The sequence below is a fragment of the Trachypithecus francoisi genome, unplaced genomic scaffold (genome assembly GCF_009764315.1).
Source record: "Trachypithecus francoisi isolate TF-2019V2 unplaced genomic scaffold, Tfra_2.0 Lachesis_group4, whole genome shotgun sequence".
Lineage (NCBI taxonomy): Eukaryota > Metazoa > Chordata > Mammalia > Primates > Cercopithecidae > Trachypithecus > Trachypithecus francoisi.
Window position 1 is genome coordinate 42534664 of NW_022681469.1, and position 16064 is coordinate 42550727.

General features: G+C 38.4%; 1 protein-coding gene across 3 annotated transcripts in view; it reads right to left on the bottom strand.

Moving 5' to 3' along the window:
- The window catches only part of CAPZA2 (capping actin protein of muscle Z-line subunit alpha 2), a 57198-nt gene that overhangs the window by 27989 nt on the left and 13145 nt on the right, over positions 1-16064 (bottom strand). For all 3 annotated transcript variants that reach the window (XM_033194755.1, XM_033194754.1, XM_033194753.1), the window contains exon 2: positions 2607-2670. In XM_033194755.1, the coding sequence (XP_033050646.1) occupies positions 2607-2670 (64 nt within the window). The remainder of the gene's footprint in view (positions 1-2606; positions 2671-16064) is intronic.

Sequence of the window (16064 nt, forward strand, 5' to 3'; positions counted from 1 at the left end):
TTTTATCCCTTTTATCTAACTCTTAAATATTCTTTCGGTTAAAATTTATTAGATAAATCCTGTATCCCCACTTCTATTCCATAGCTTACTCTCTACCCAGGCCTATTTAATAGGCTCATATTGAATGCCCAAATTTACTACAACTCAACAGAGAATATATTAATTCAATGTCAATTTCAAATAGACTTAGGAAAGCAATTTCTAGGATGCATACATTCTTTTTTTTTTTTTTTTGAGGCGGAGTCTCGCTCTGTCGCCCGGACTGGAGTGCAGTGGCCGGATCTCAGCTCACTGCAAGCTCCGCCTCCCGGGTTCATGCCATTCTCCTGCCTCAGCCTCCTGAGTAGCTGGGACTACAGGCGCCTGCCACCTCGCCCGGCTAGTTTTTGTATTTTTAGTAGAGACGGGGTTTCACCGTGTTAGCCAGGATGGTCTCGATCTCCTGACCTCGTGGTCCGCCCGTCTCGGCCTCCCAAAGTGCTGGGATTACAGGCTTGAGCCACCGCGCCCGGCCAGGATGCATACATTCTTTTAGGACTTTCCTGATTAAATATGCAGGACATTTAACTCAAGGTAAGAAAAGTATGTAGAAAACTTTTCTTAAAATTCTATTTATTCTTGGCTTTGTGAATTGTACAGTTTGGAGGCTACTACTTTAGTGCAGTCTCACCATTATCAATTTAAGTTACATGCCACTTTTTGACCCTAAGGAGGAAGAGACTATCTTCTTTAATCCCCCAATCATCAAATACATTAATGTATATGTAGGTTACAGAGGTTGAATATTAAAAAAGAAGTTAAATCTTACAGGAAGTAAAAGTACTTCTGAATTCTCTCCAACTCCCCAGTTTACTACATAAGATTTTGTAGTTATATTAAACAGCAGATTTTAATTTCCAGATTTTTTTACAACGTCAATTTTCCATTCTGCCTTCTAAGCACAGCTCAGTGGTTAAATTTTAAAATGCGTAAGAACTGCCATATGTAATTGTAAGCACTAAATCATGTATTATTGTAGTTTGTGGATGACCTCAGGGACTTCTAGGATAATTTTAACTATATACAACTTTTGCCTCACTTTCTGACTTTCAAAACTAATCTTTCCTGAGGTGAGATTCCATTATATCTTTTTTTTTTTTTTGGTAGAGATGGGGGTCTCACTATGTTCCCCAGGCTGGTCGCAAACACCTGGCCTCAAGCAATCCTCCTGCCTCAGCCTCCCAAAGTGTTGGGATTACAGAAGTGAGCCACAGTGCCCAGTCCTGTATCTTATACTAAGAAAAAAAATGATTAAACTTCTTTAAAAACATTTAACTAGTTTACTATGTAGAATGTTTAAAAAACTGAAACTGAAGAGCTCTGTGTAAATTCACTTTTAAGACACGGTAAAGTTCAAATATATATGAAGAAGAAACAACAACACATTTATAGATAGAACTTGAAAGTAATGTATTCTTCTAACAACAGAAGAAGTTTTATAAAGAGATCACTACAGGCCATTTTTCTTTCAAGTATGTTGTTCTTACTGCTGAAGAGCAGCTACTGTTACAGTCTATAGGAACCAGGAGACTTTACAGCAGTTTAAATTTCAGATCCATGGGTGAATAATTATAAAAATGTCTGCCAGTGAAGTTTAAGGTAAGGCCTACTGTGAAGTGATTTACAAGACATAATTTAAATAACAAATTGTTTTTACATGTGCTGTCAGGCTCTATGCAGTATGAAAATGTTTTTTTCCTTTTTCTTTTGGCTGTTCTTACTGATCTCACAGGATTTTCTTTACAAGATATACGAAAATTCTTTTCACAATTCCAAAAAATATATGGTCATGATGAAACATCTTTTTTTTTTTTTTTTTGAGATAGGGTCTCAATTTTGTTGCCCAGGCTGGAGTACAACGGGTGTCATCTCGGCTCTCTTAAACCTTCTGGGCTTAAGTGATCCTCCTAACTCAGCCTCTCAAGTAGCTGGGACTACAGGTGCATGCCACCACACCTGGCTAATTTTTTTCTCTTTTTTGGTAGAGACAAGGTTTCATTATACTGCCCACGCTGGTCTCAAACTCCTGGTCTCAAGTGATCTGCCTGCCTCGTCTTCCCAAAGTGCTGGTATTATAGGATTGAGTCACTGCGCCTGGCCTGTTGTCTTTTTAAACTATTTAAGAGCTCTACTGAAAAAATATCTACTACATGTGCTTATAATTGTACTTAAATAAAACAATTTACCAAAAAGACTCTCCTTTCCCAGAATGAGGATATAGTCTAGTCAGTGATATGAATAAAATTTATTTATTACTTTAAAAAAATTACTTTAAAAAATTTTTTAATAAATTTTTAAAAAATTTATTACTTTTAAAATTACTTTAAAAAATAAAATTTATTATTAACTATTCATATAGTCTTTAAAAGGGTTAATCTGCTAACAGAATTATCATATATAAATACATTATATTCTAGCCATTACAAAATCCAGGCTAACATATTTTCATTGTAATTCAGAAAACAGATTTTTCTGCATACTCTCCTTAGCTTATTTTGATTATTTTGGTACTCTTTTAAAAAGAGGGCTTCATACATCAAGCCTAGTGTTATAAATCAAACACTCACCATTAAAAACCTCATTAAATTCTCCAGGAGGGGCATGAATGATGAATTTTGCTGCTATACGCACCTAAAATAGAAAGAAAGATATAAATGTTCCATATCATAGGTTTCTGCTAAAATAAGCACAAAACATGCAAAACTATACTATTTCAAAGTTCTACTGAAAATGGCTTAAGATTTTAAATACAGTGACACTTCTTCACTCAGTCACCTTAAGATCACTACTGTTTGAACAATTTAATATAATCACAACATACAGACTGAATGCAGATAAAATATACAATACTGTTAAAGATTCAAAGCTGACTACAGATAAACAATTTCTTATTTTATTTAACTTTAATTTTTTATTTTTTGAGATGGAGTCTCACTCTGTTACCCAGGCTGGAGTGCAGTGGCATAATCTCAGCTCACTGCAACTTCTGCCTCCTGGGTTCAAGTGATTCTCCTGCATTAGCCTCCCAAGTAGCTGGGGCTACAGGCATGTGCTACCATGCCCAGCTAATTTTTTGTATTTTTAGTAGAGATGAGGTTTCATCATGTTGGCCATGCTGGTCTTGAACTCCTGACCTCAAATAATCCGCCTGCCTCAGTCTCCCAAAGTGCTGGGATTACAGGCATGAGCCACTGCATCTGGCCTATTTTATTTCATTTTATTTTTTGGAGGCAGGATCTTGCTCTGTCACCAGGCTGGAGTGCAGTGGCGTGGTCTTGGCTCACTGCAACCACTGCCTCCTGGGCTCAAGCCATCCTCCCACCTCTGCCTACCAAGCAGCTGGGACTACAGGCATGTGCCACCACACTTGGATAATTTTTTGTATTTTTGATAGAGAAGGGATCTCACTATGTTACCGAGGCTGATCTTGAACTCCTGAGCTCAAAGGATCCTCCCATCTTGGCCTCCCAAAGTGTTGGGTTTACAGGCGTGAGCCACTACGCCTGGCCAACAATTTCTTACAAGCAATTTTATTTCTTAACTAAAGTGAAAAAAATCAATCACAAAATTTTCTATGTGTGAAGACAAGATGCATTTAGGTATAAATAAAATGAAGAACAATGATATACATATTCGACTAAAAAGTCACAAATTAGTAATACATGTAGAAAAAAAGGAGAGAGGAAAAGTCTAAGTTCAAAAGGTTTAACAGGAGACCTGACTAGATCTTAGGAAATCTTAGTTCAAAGACAAGTAGGAGATTAAATATCAACAGGTGTGCTAACAGGCGTATTTTAAGAGAATAAAGCCTATTTTGATAAAGAGATTAATCACTAATGAAAATGTATCTGAGAGAGTAGATGATGTGCCCAACATAATAGTTTAGTGAAAGCACCTTAAGTATGTATAGGAGCCCTCCAATCACACTACATGGTACCTCTGAATAAGCTGAGGTAGTGTCCCTGAAAGTGTAGTCCTTAGGTAAGCAGCCTCAGCAGCACCTTGTCAAAAATGCAAATTCATTGGCCCCAGACCAACTAACTGAATCAGAATCTCCAGAGACAGGTCCTGGGAAACACCACTTAAACATTTCCAGATGATTTTTATGCAAATTCAAGTATTCACTGTATGAAGAGACCATCCTTGGCAAAAACAAGCCTTGATTTATTTTTATATCTAACACTTTGATAGCACTATCATTGCTTTGATGTAGAAACTAAAAATAATGGAAAGAAAAGGAAACGGCTGTGTATGTTTGTATATATGTCATGTGTGCATGTATATGTGTATAAGTACAGATAGAGTTTTCAGAGGAGAGAAACATGGAAAAAAGGTATATTCTATAATGAAGATGTTCCTAGTTAGAGGACACATGTATGACAAGGCCTTCAAAAGGTCAGAAAACATCTATTTAAGACAAAGGGAATTTCTATAGCTCTGAACTTGAGAAGCAGCATTTTGTAATTAATAGAACTTTAGGTTCTGGAATCAGACAGAACTTCCTGTTTAGTTACCTCACCTAAAAAGTGCATATAAAATAGTAACTAGCTCATAGAATTTTTGGGAAGAGTAAATGATCTCAAGTACTTGGTAAGCCCTAATTTAAATACCAATTTTTGTTATCACCTTATCATCTTTTTGTTATCTATCTGGTATCTGACAACAATCATAGATTCTGCTTCAAACTTCTTAGTGTTCCAAACTACTGTTGACTGATAACTTCAGGGTGGGGCTGGTCACTGAAAGATGAGGCAAGATTAGAGGGCTGGGACTTCTGACCCACCTCCTAACCTCCATTCCAGGGAGGGGAGAAGGGCTGAAGGTTATGTTTATTATCAATCGCCAGTGGTTTAATCAATCATGCCTAGGTAATAAAGCCTCCATAAAAACCCATAAAGAGGGTTTGGAGAGCTTCGGAAGAGCTGAACACAGGGAGGCTTCTGGAGGGTAGGGTGCTTGGGGAGAGCATGGAAGCTCTGCTCCCCTCCTCCATACCTCACCCTATGCATCTCTTCATCTGTATCCTTTACAATAAACTGGTAAATGTAAGTAAGCATTTCCCAGAGTTCTGTGGGCCACTCTAGCAAATTATTGAACCCAAAAAGGAGGCCGTGAGAATCTGGATCTATAGATGGTCAGTCAGAAGTTACAAATGCCTGGACTTGCGACTGGTGTCGGAAGTGGGGGAAGGAGCAACCTTGGGGACTGAGCCCTCCACCTGTGGGATCTGACTATCTCCAGGCAGCTCCAGGTAGATGGTATTGGAGTTAAGTTAGATGACACCCAGCCGGTGTCCACTGTAAAACTGATTGCTTGATTTTTGGTGGGGGACTCCTACCTCTCCCCACCAAACACTGGGTCACAGAAGTCTTCTGTGTTGACTGTTGTGCTGAGTGGGAGAATAGAAAAAAAAAAAAAATAGGTGTTTTGTCCACACACAGACATGATACCAAAACCATGATCCATTAAAACAAAACAAAACAATAAACTGGTAAGCTGGACTTAATCAAAATGTAAAACCTGCTCTGTGGAAGACTTCTGTTAAGAATGAAAAGGCAAGTTTCAAAGTGGAGAAAATATCATCAAATTGCATACTCAACAAAGGATTTTTATTCAGAATATATAAAGTACCCTCAAGACTCCAACAGCAAGAAAACAGTAAGCAAAGGACTTGACACTTTGCCACCAAAGAGGATATATAAGACAGGTAAGTGCATAAAAAGATGCTTAATATCATTAGTCAGTAGAGAAATGAATCTTGAAATCACGAAATACTACTACATACCTAAGAGTACGACTAAAATAAAAAGGACATAACACCCAGTGCTGGTGAGGATGCAGAACAACTGGAATGCTCATACATTTCTGTGGAAATGCAAAATCATTCAACCAGTATGGAAAACAGTTTGGTCATTTCTTATAAAATTAAGCAAGCACACACCATAGGACACAGCAATCCTACTCCTAGGTATCTACCCTTTAGAAATGCCAACTTATGTTCATATAAAAACTTATTCACAATTGCTCAAAACTGGAAACAATCTACCACCCAAATGTCCATAAATGGGTGAACAGACAAATAAACAGTGGTACATTTACACAATGAAATATGACTCAGCAATTAAAAGGAACAAACCATTAATGTATGTGACAACTGGAATGAACCTCAAAAGCATTATGTTGAATAAAATAAGCCAATCTCAAAAGGTAACACAGTAACTCTACAGTATTCCCTATATATGACATTCTCAAATAAACAATATTAGAGCAATGAAGAAAAGATGGATGGTTGCTAGAGGCTGAGGGGTGGGGAAGGGTAAGAGTGTGACTACAAACAGAGAAATGAGAGGGGGAAAAGAAACGGAGTTCTGGGGTTGATGGAACTGTACTAGTATATATCTAGATTTTGGTAGTTACATTGATTTATACATGTGCTAAAAGTCATCAAACAAGAGTACTTACTATATACTAATTGAAAAAAATTTTTATGTGTTTTCAAAATATACTGCTTCTAAAACATTAGAGTACTACTAAACAGAGTACTATTAAAAGGTAAAACATACATAACAATTTTAAAAAGGCAAGGATAGAGTAGGGCATAGGCCACTGTGCACGCCAAACATACACTGGAGCCTATTATGATTATGTAAATATCTTCATTTTCTTATCCCCTTTCTGCCCCTATCCCCTTCCTATTGAGATAAGGAGTTGTTAGGAAGTATTTAAACTGAAGTCTTTTGATCACTACCACAGGCAAGAAATTAAAAATGTGGTAACAAAACACTTTTAGAATTTTGAGGTAATTATTAACACTCCTAATGACTTATACAAACACTACCTATAAAACTGGCTAAATTAAATTCCTGATAGCAAGCAGTATACATATAGTATATTTAGTAATGCATTTAACTAGTTGAGATTTAAAAATTTTAGTTGTTTCCAAAAAAGGCAATATACCATTTAGAATTTTCGTCAGCTCTATTTTGGGTTTTCACCAAGAAAGCAAAAATGATCTGTACTGCATTTTTATTCTATGAACTTATTTGCTCTTGCTGTTGCACTAAATGTACACAGTAATCAAAAGGTATTACTTGTCTTCCACAACATCCAAAGTGAATGGTGGGTCAAAAGTACCACTAAGGGTTGGGAGGTCAAGGGAGCAGATTGGCTGAGAACCCCACACACAATGTGGATTAAACCAGCCGTGCCTGAAATACTTTAATCTGGTTCTTTCTGAATTTCAAAAGGTTAAGAATCTGACCTTTGGATTTCTCAGGCCCCAGACAAAAGAGTGTGTCTCTCAAAGCAAAAGTTTGACTGTCTTCCTAAGAAGGTATCGTTCAATCATCCAGGTATTTTTTATCCACTGCTACAGACTCAACATTCCTCCTCGCTGATTTTAATTTTAAAAATTATTTATTCTAGCTCATTTCTAAATGCAAAAAAGAAAAAAAAAATCATACAAGTTAACAAGAGATCCCAAGAGTAGAATTTCTGAAAACAATTACAAATGTATTTCCTTAAAGTTTAACAAACATGGAGGGTAAGTAAATACATTCCATTTGCCCTTGGGAATTACAGCTTTTAAAAAAGAGTCTAGTGAATTATTAGATACATTTCTAGGCCCACTGCTAAATCTTTTTTTTCCTTATCCACCATCTTCCTCCACATGTTATTCTTCAAAGTCAATTCTGGACAAACTGGAGTCAAAATCATGAAAGAGTTATTACTTTTATTGCATTTCTAATCTAATTCAGGATTTTGGGGGCATAGTTTTGTTGGGGACCAGGGGCTACAGGTGGGAAATTAACTGCATTCCTCCATGATAAAGCCCCTGGCAGCAGATAGGCATATCTCACAACAATCACATCAAGAAGTATAGAGTAGTTTTGAAAAGTTAACCTATAGAGAGCTTCAACCATCCATCTTTTCTTCATTGCTCTAATATTGTTTATTTGAGAATGTCATATATAGGGAATACTGTAGAGTTACTGTGTTACCTTTTGAGATTGGCTTATTTTATTCAACATAATGCTTTTGAGGTTCATTCCAGTTGTCACATACATTAATGGTTTGTTCCTTTTAATTGCTGAGTCATATTTCATTGTGTAAATGTACCACTGTTTATTTGTCTGTTCACCCATTTATGGACATTTGGGTGGTAGATTGTTTCCAGTTTTGAAGTTTTGAGCAATTGTGAATAAGTTTTTATATGAACATAAGTTGGCATTTCTAAAGGGTAGATACCTAGGAGTAGGATTGCTGTGTCCTATGGTGTGTGCTTGCTTAATTTTATAAGAAATGACCAAACTGTTTTCCATACTGGTTGAATGATTTTGCATTTCCACAGAAATGTATGAGCATTCCAGTTGTTCTGCATCCTCACCAGCACTGGGTGTTATGTCCTTTTTATTTTAGTCGTACTCTTAGGTATGTAGTAGTATTTCGTGATTTCAAGATTCATCCTTGCCTTTTTAAAATTGTTATGTATGTTTCAAGTATAACCTGAGTTAAATCCTGAAATTATATTTTTTTTCTCTTGATTCCAAACATTATGTGGTATAAAATATACACATAGGTAACAAATATAACATAAAAAATATGTTCCATTCTATTGTGTTTCTTGTAGAAGAGCACACACCACTAGTCACTATAAAGCTATCTATACAGAAGATAAAAGTGGTGTGTTCAAATATCCAAAATACATGTGAGCCCTGAGGGAAAAAAAAAAAATTCTGCCCATCAACTGTCTGAGACAATACAAAAGTAATACTGTCAAGCATTATTTTTTCATATTTTGTTTTTCTTATGGGCTTATTTTGTTAAAAAAAAAACAAACAACTAATTCTTCAAGCAACCCATTATATAATAATGGTAGTAACGAATGGTAACCCATAGAATAAAACAAGAATCTATGAGTCCATACTGGCATAAAGAAATAAACTAACAAATGGGGGAAAATGAAAAGCCCTTCATCATAGAATTCCAATTAATAAATGTAAAAGGAGGGACTGAATTAGAAAACCACCTTGGGTGACCACCACAGTAATTCTTGCAAGCAAAAATCATCAGGGAAGGCTAAAGTTGGTGGGCAGAAAAATAAAACAACAGGATATTTACATGGTTTGTAAGTATCTTTCCAGGTGACACTTAATTATAAAGAATAGTAATTTTACACTGAGGAAACCTGCCATACACCACCTTTATCAAATGACCAAAGTTATCAACAGTACTAAGAAAAACAGAAAAACTGACATCATGTGCCCCCTGAGAATGTACACTGAGAACACACCACTTCTGTGACACTCTTGCTAAAAATTCACAGGCTGAATCTAATTATCAGGAAACAAACAAACTAAACTTGAGGGACAGTCTACAAAATAACGAGTCTGTACTCTTCAAAAGAGTTAGGGTCATGAAAACTAAACAATGCTGACAAACTGTTTCAAATTAAGCAAGACCAGAGACATTACAACAAAATTCAATGTGATTCTGGTTTAGATTTTGGACCTGGGGGGTGGAGGGGAAGGTGCATTAGTGATGTAATCTGTTTTTTTTTTTGAGATGGAGTCTCGCTCTGTCGTCCAGGCTGGAGTGCAGTGGTATGAGCTCAGCTCACTGCAAGCTCCGCCTCCCGGGTTCATGCCATTCTCCTGCCTCAGCCTCTGGAGTAGCTGGGACTACTGGCTCCCGCCACCACGCTCATCTAATTTTTTGTATTTTTAGTAGAGACTGGGTTTCACCGTGTTAGCCAAGATAGTCTCGATCTCCTGACCTCGTGATGTGCCCACCTTGGCCTCCCAAAGTGTTGGGATTGCAGGTGTGAGCCACTGCGCCCGGCCTGATAATTGTACTGTAGTTTTGTAAGAGAATGCCCTTAATACAGTCAAGTATTTAAAGACTGGGGAAAAAATTCCTTCTCTACTCTGAGGTTGGGTGGTTTCTCCTATATTTTTTCTAACTTTAAAGTTCTGCTCTTTGTACTTAGTTCTTCAATCTGCCCAGGACTGATTTTTGTGTCTTATGTGTGATGGGGCTCTATTTCTTTTTTATTACACTGTTATATGGATAAATAAAACATTCTAGAACTATTTGCTAAAGTATATTTCTTTTCCCCACTGGACCAAAAAAAAAAAAAAAAAAAACTTACATATTAGTTCTATTTAAACAATATAAATTATTTCTTTGTCAGAGATATAAAAAAATACGTCTTATAGTTTAGTAAATTCCAACAACCCTTCTGATAAGTATTCAAAGAAGTTAGCAGTCATCATTCAACAAGTAATTCTAAGAATGTGACTTCCTCAAGAAAGTCCTAAATATTCAATAATATTAGCAGGCAGCAAGAAGTGATGCTATTCTAGAGTTTAATAGAGGCTTTGGTTAACACTACAAAAATATCAATGTAAGTAATGTGAAAGCAAATTAATTTTCTAATCCTCCTCACCAACTGACTTTAAAGACTTTCCATGGCCAGCGTGGTGGCTCACGCCTGTAATTCCAGCACTCTGGGAGGCCAAGGTGGGCAGATCGCCTGAACTCAGGGGTTGGAGACCAGCCTGGTCAACAGGGAGAAACCCTGTCTCTACTAAAAATACAAAAATCAGCCAGGTGTGGTACTGGGCACCTGTAATCCCAGCTACTCGGGAGGCTGAGGCAGGAGAATCGCTTGAATGTGGGGGGATAAAGGGAGCTGAGATTGCACCACTGCACTCCAGCCTGGGCGACGGAGCAAGACGGTCTCAAAAAAAAGGCGGGGTACAGTGGCTCACGCCTATAATCCCAGCACTTTGGGAGGCCGAGGCGAGTGGATCACCTAAGGTCAGGAGTTCAAGACCAGCCTGGCCAACATGGTGAAACCCTATCTCTACTAAAATACAAAAATTAGCTGGGCACTGTGGCAGATGCCTGTAATCCCAGCTACTCGGGAGGCTGAGGCAGGAGAACTGCTTGAACCTGGGAGGCAGAGGTTGCAGTGAGCTGAGATTGCGCTACTGCACTCCAGCCTGGGCAACATAGTGAGACTCCCTCTCAAAAAAAAAAAAAAAAATTCTAGTAGGCATTGCTGCAGTTCACAATGAGCCATCATCCCCTTAAAATCAAGTTAAATAATTCTGGATTAAATAGAGGATTCTAATTACTTGAGTTCTGATTAATTAAAATGTAATCATATCTACTGTTGTTTGTTTACAATTATTTGAACCAACTCATGATTTTGGAAACTCAAAAATAAACTGCTCTAGTTTAGACTTTATAATAAAGCAAGACAAATGAGTACTTTTTTGATATGTCATCTATGGTTTTTTTTTTTTTTGAGACGGAGTCTCGCTCTGTCGCCCAGGCTGGAGTGCGGTGGCCGGATCTCAGCTCACTGCAAGCTCCGCCTCCCGGGTTTACGCCATTCTCTCGCCTCAGCCTCCCGAGTAGCTGGGACTACAGGCGCCCGCCATCTCGCCCGGCTAATTTTTTGTATATTTTAGTAGAGACGGGGTTTCACCGTGTTAGCCAGGATGGTCTCGATCTCCTGACCTCGTGATCCGCCCGTCTCGGCCTCCCAAAGTGCTGGGATTACAGGCTTGAGCCACCGCGCCCGGCCTTATGGTTAAACATATTTATCTTAATTTACTTTAAAACAATTGACCAACTTTTCAGGCCCTCTGCTTTCAAAATCCTCAAAGTTTAGCACTGATGTAGTCTGGGAAGAAAAAAAAAAATCAGAGCGGGAGAAACTGCCTATATACTGCCATATGTGAGTGCTTAAAATGGTGCCTGGCAAATAGCAGACCCTCAAATATTAGCTGAATAAAAAACATTTAACCTCCCCTCAAGGCAGAATCTGTTTCCTCTGCCCCATACTCTGTAATCAGTAGTTACTGATTACAGGCTGAATAAATCTATAAGCACAAATAAATTCCCATTTATTCAAAATGGTCAGAGAATGTAGTATTTCAATGAAATGAACATTTTGAGAGTTATCACTAATGCAATTCTGTAGATCGGGGTCCCCAACCCCCAGGCCACAGACAGGTACCAGTCTGGGGCCTGTTAGGAACCAGGTCACAAAGCAGGAGGTGGAGTGGGCAAGCAAGCATTACCACCTGCACTCTGCCTCCTGTCAGATCAGCGGCAGCATGAGATTCTCATAGGAACGCACACCTTAGTGTGAACTGTGTATGCGAGGGATCTAGTTTCTGTGCTCCTTATGAGAATCTAATTAATGCCTGATGATCTGAGGCGGAAAAGTTTCATCCCGAAACATTGCCCCATTCATCCCCACCTCGCTAGCCTCTGTGGAAAAACTGTCTTCCATGAAATGGGTCCCTGGTGCCAAAAAGGCTGGGGACTGCTGCTGTAGATAGATTGTTAATTTTCAAATAATTTACATTCAAAAATCACAAAAACGTATCCTAATAAAAAGAGACAGTTTGGTGTAATGGTTTATAGTATGGTCTCTAGAGCCAGACTGACCAGGCTGGATTTCTAATCTCTACTAGTCATTAGCTATGTGATCTTGGGTGAATAAATAATATTAGCTATTATTATTAGCAGCAATAGCAGTAGATAAGAAGTATGCCTGCATTAGCATAGTCCCAGTATTCTTTTCTTTTTACTTGGTTTGAGATGGAGTTTCACTCTGTTGCCAGGCTGGAGAGCAGTGGCACGATCTCTGCTCATTGCAACCTCTGCCTCCTGGGTTCAAATGATTCTCCTGCCTCAGCCTCCTGAGTAGCCGGGATTACAGGTGCATGCCACACGCCCAGCTAATTTTTGTATTTTTGGCAGAGATGGGGTTTCACCATGTTGGTCAGGCTGGTCTCAAACTCCTGACCTCATGATCCACCAGCCTCAGCCTCCCAAAGTGTGGGATTACAGGCGTGAGCCACCGCGCCTGGCCAATATTCTTAAATATAGACCTGGAGTACAGACATTTTCAAGTGATTATATGTTAGTTTCGTCGTGCCCTACAGTGTTCAAGGGTGGCTTATGCCCATGTATTACTGTGCTGTCTGCAGTGTGTTCACTTGTCATATATCAACATCCTTTCTTCTTATTTGGGATGTCACCCTTCCCCCTCCACTTGACCCTGCTCACCTCAAACACCAGTAATAGCAACACAGGAGAGAAAGATGGTGGCAATGTGCAGTTAAGATGTGGGGCTTTACGTAAGTAAAGGCAAATGATCTGTAGCCAAGATTTTGTTTTTATTTTAACTTCTGTAAACCTCAGTTTTCAAAGGTAAAAACTAAGGGAGATGACATGCATCATTATTTCTCAACTCTTATACCTCAGGCCCTAATAAAATACAATATTATCTATGATTATTCTCATATAGCTGACATTACCCTTAATTTAGGAAAGAGAAAACAAAGATCCAGAATTAAGATCTGAATGAAGTCTCTGGATGAAGTCCTCAGCTTTTTACATAGCTGCCTCCCAATACAGCATAAAGTCTTCCATGACGATTCTTTTGTGAGTTATGAAATAAATCTCTAGGTAATCCTTGGAAATCATTGCTTCCATCATCACCACACAGTAACTCTCAAATCTACACACTTATCATAACCTCACTCAAGATAAAGATCCTACCCTTTTTCTAACTATAATTTATCTATTAGGGATCTCCATCAAAATGCCTCAAAGATACCTTGAACTTCTCTTCTCATTCAAATGTATTGCCTTCGGTTCCCGATAAAATTATTGCCACTACTTAGAAATTATTCCACACTTCTCTCCTACAGTCAGTCACATGATCAGTATCTGTCTCAAGTCCATATTCCTTTTATTTGATTCCATTCCATTTTATTCGGACCCAGGCACTTTGTTCCTGGATTGTTATAAAGCTATCCTGCCTCTGGCCTCATCTTTCTCCAAAATTCATTTTCCACTTTGCCACCAGACTGGTATTTTTCAATGTAAATTCTGATGTTTCCTCCCTGTCAAGATCACTCAATGGTTCCCCAATGCCAACAAGATTAAGTTCAAAGTCTTTAGCATGATATATAAGACTCTTCTAAGGCTGTAAAATATTAACTGTTAACAGCATAAGCTCTTAAATAACATTAAGCCGGGATTCAGACTACAGTTCCATTGCTTACTACTTGCATGACCTTAAGCAAACTAAATTCAGTTTCCTCACTAGCAGTAAATGAGATAACACACTTAGAACTAAGCGCTTGGCACAGAGTAAGCACTCAAATAATAGCTATTACCTTTGTAATCTTTCTGCCACTTTCTAGCTCCTACAACCTATCCATTCTTTGTCATCCCACACATACACAGAACTGGAGCCTTATCACTCCATTAGGTCTCTCAAACAAGAACTTTTGTCTTTCCTGTCACCATATCACTTCATATACATGATGTGGCCATCTTTTATCTACTGTGGTGAAACTGCATACAGCAGCAGAATATCTTAAACTTTGCAAAGTATCAGAAGAAAAGGTCATACAGAAAGGAAAACTCTAAGATCAAATTATACTATTAAAAACTTCTTGATACATTATTTAGTACAGCAATCATTAGCAAATACCTTTGATAACTAACTAGCACTATTGAGACTTGTGGTTTAAGGCCTAAAATTAAGGCTCAATATTACAGTGCCTTGACACTTTGGGAAAACAGGGAGAACCTTGAATGGCCTAACTGCAAGTTCTCTTCACTCTGCTCCCATAGACAAGGTCCCCTAGCCAAACAATCTTTTATCACAGGGAACAGACACAGTTCCTTCTTACCCCTGAGTAGCAAGCTTCAGGTCACCGCCAGCCCTTGGAATTATCAAAACAATGAATGAATGGATCACGTCCTGAGAACCAGGGATCACTCCACCCTCTTGATACTTACTAAAAGTCTGCCTCCTACAGCCCCTGACTGTTCTTCACCCTGTTCCCAAGCACAACTCCTATGTGGGCCTGCGTAGTGTGCTGTCTCCTCTCTCCTGGGCTGCTGAGTATTTGTGATTAATGAACTGCTGTCAATCTTATCTGTCCAGTGTCAGATTTCAGATTTTGTATGTTCTGTCAACACCCCAATTCCAGGGCAAGAACCCCTCCACCAATGGAGTGAAGAGGAGGCCATTAAAACAAGATCTCACTTACCGGTGAAGCCTGAATTTAAGATATATAATTGGGGACATATCAAGGCACACAGGAAGCAAGGAATTCAGATACTTAAAAACATGTTTTAAGCAAGCAAATAAGGTGACATATAGTCTAAACATTAGAAGAGAACACAAGATTCTCCACAGATCATATTAATTTTTTTTCAGACATAAATTTACAGTATGGTTATTTAGTTTCCTATCAGCCAATGGATGTGATGGGAGGAGAGAAGTGGTTGACATACAACAACATTTTAACAAAGGAAGATCCGAGCCAAACTGACAAAGGCAGCAGAAAACGAAGTTCCTTCAGAGGAACGAAAACATTACAAACTGAGCCCTGAAATTCAGGAGCCAATCAAACCTCTTGAGTGCTTTAAACTTCTAAGTAACTGAATTTTTATTGAAGAATGCAAGTTTACATCAACAAACACCTCAGATGAAAACAATGATCAGAACTTTGAGTTATAGGATAAAATAAACATTTTAAAACCTCCAATTTGGCCAGGTGCCATGGCTCACATCTGTAAAATCCCAACACTTTGGGAGGCTGGGATGGGAGGATCACTTGAGGCCATCCTGGTGAACATGGTAAAATCCTGTCTCTACAAAAAATGAGAAAAAAAAAAAAAAATTAGCCAGGCATGGTGGTGAGCACCTGTGGTCCCAGCAACTTGGGAGCCTGAGATAGGAGAATCACTTGAACCTGGGAGGTCAAGGATACAGTGAGCTGTGATTGTGCCACTACACAGATTTTGTGGATACTGCTAGCGGAGTGAAAGAAAATGAAATAGAAGCTCTTACATCAATTTTAGGCAATCTTCTTTCACTCGTTCTACTCTTCAACCTGGAGAGAACTCCTTGTTAGTATACAAATAGGGAAGATAAAATTAATTTATTACATAGTGACAAATGGTCTTTGATGGAG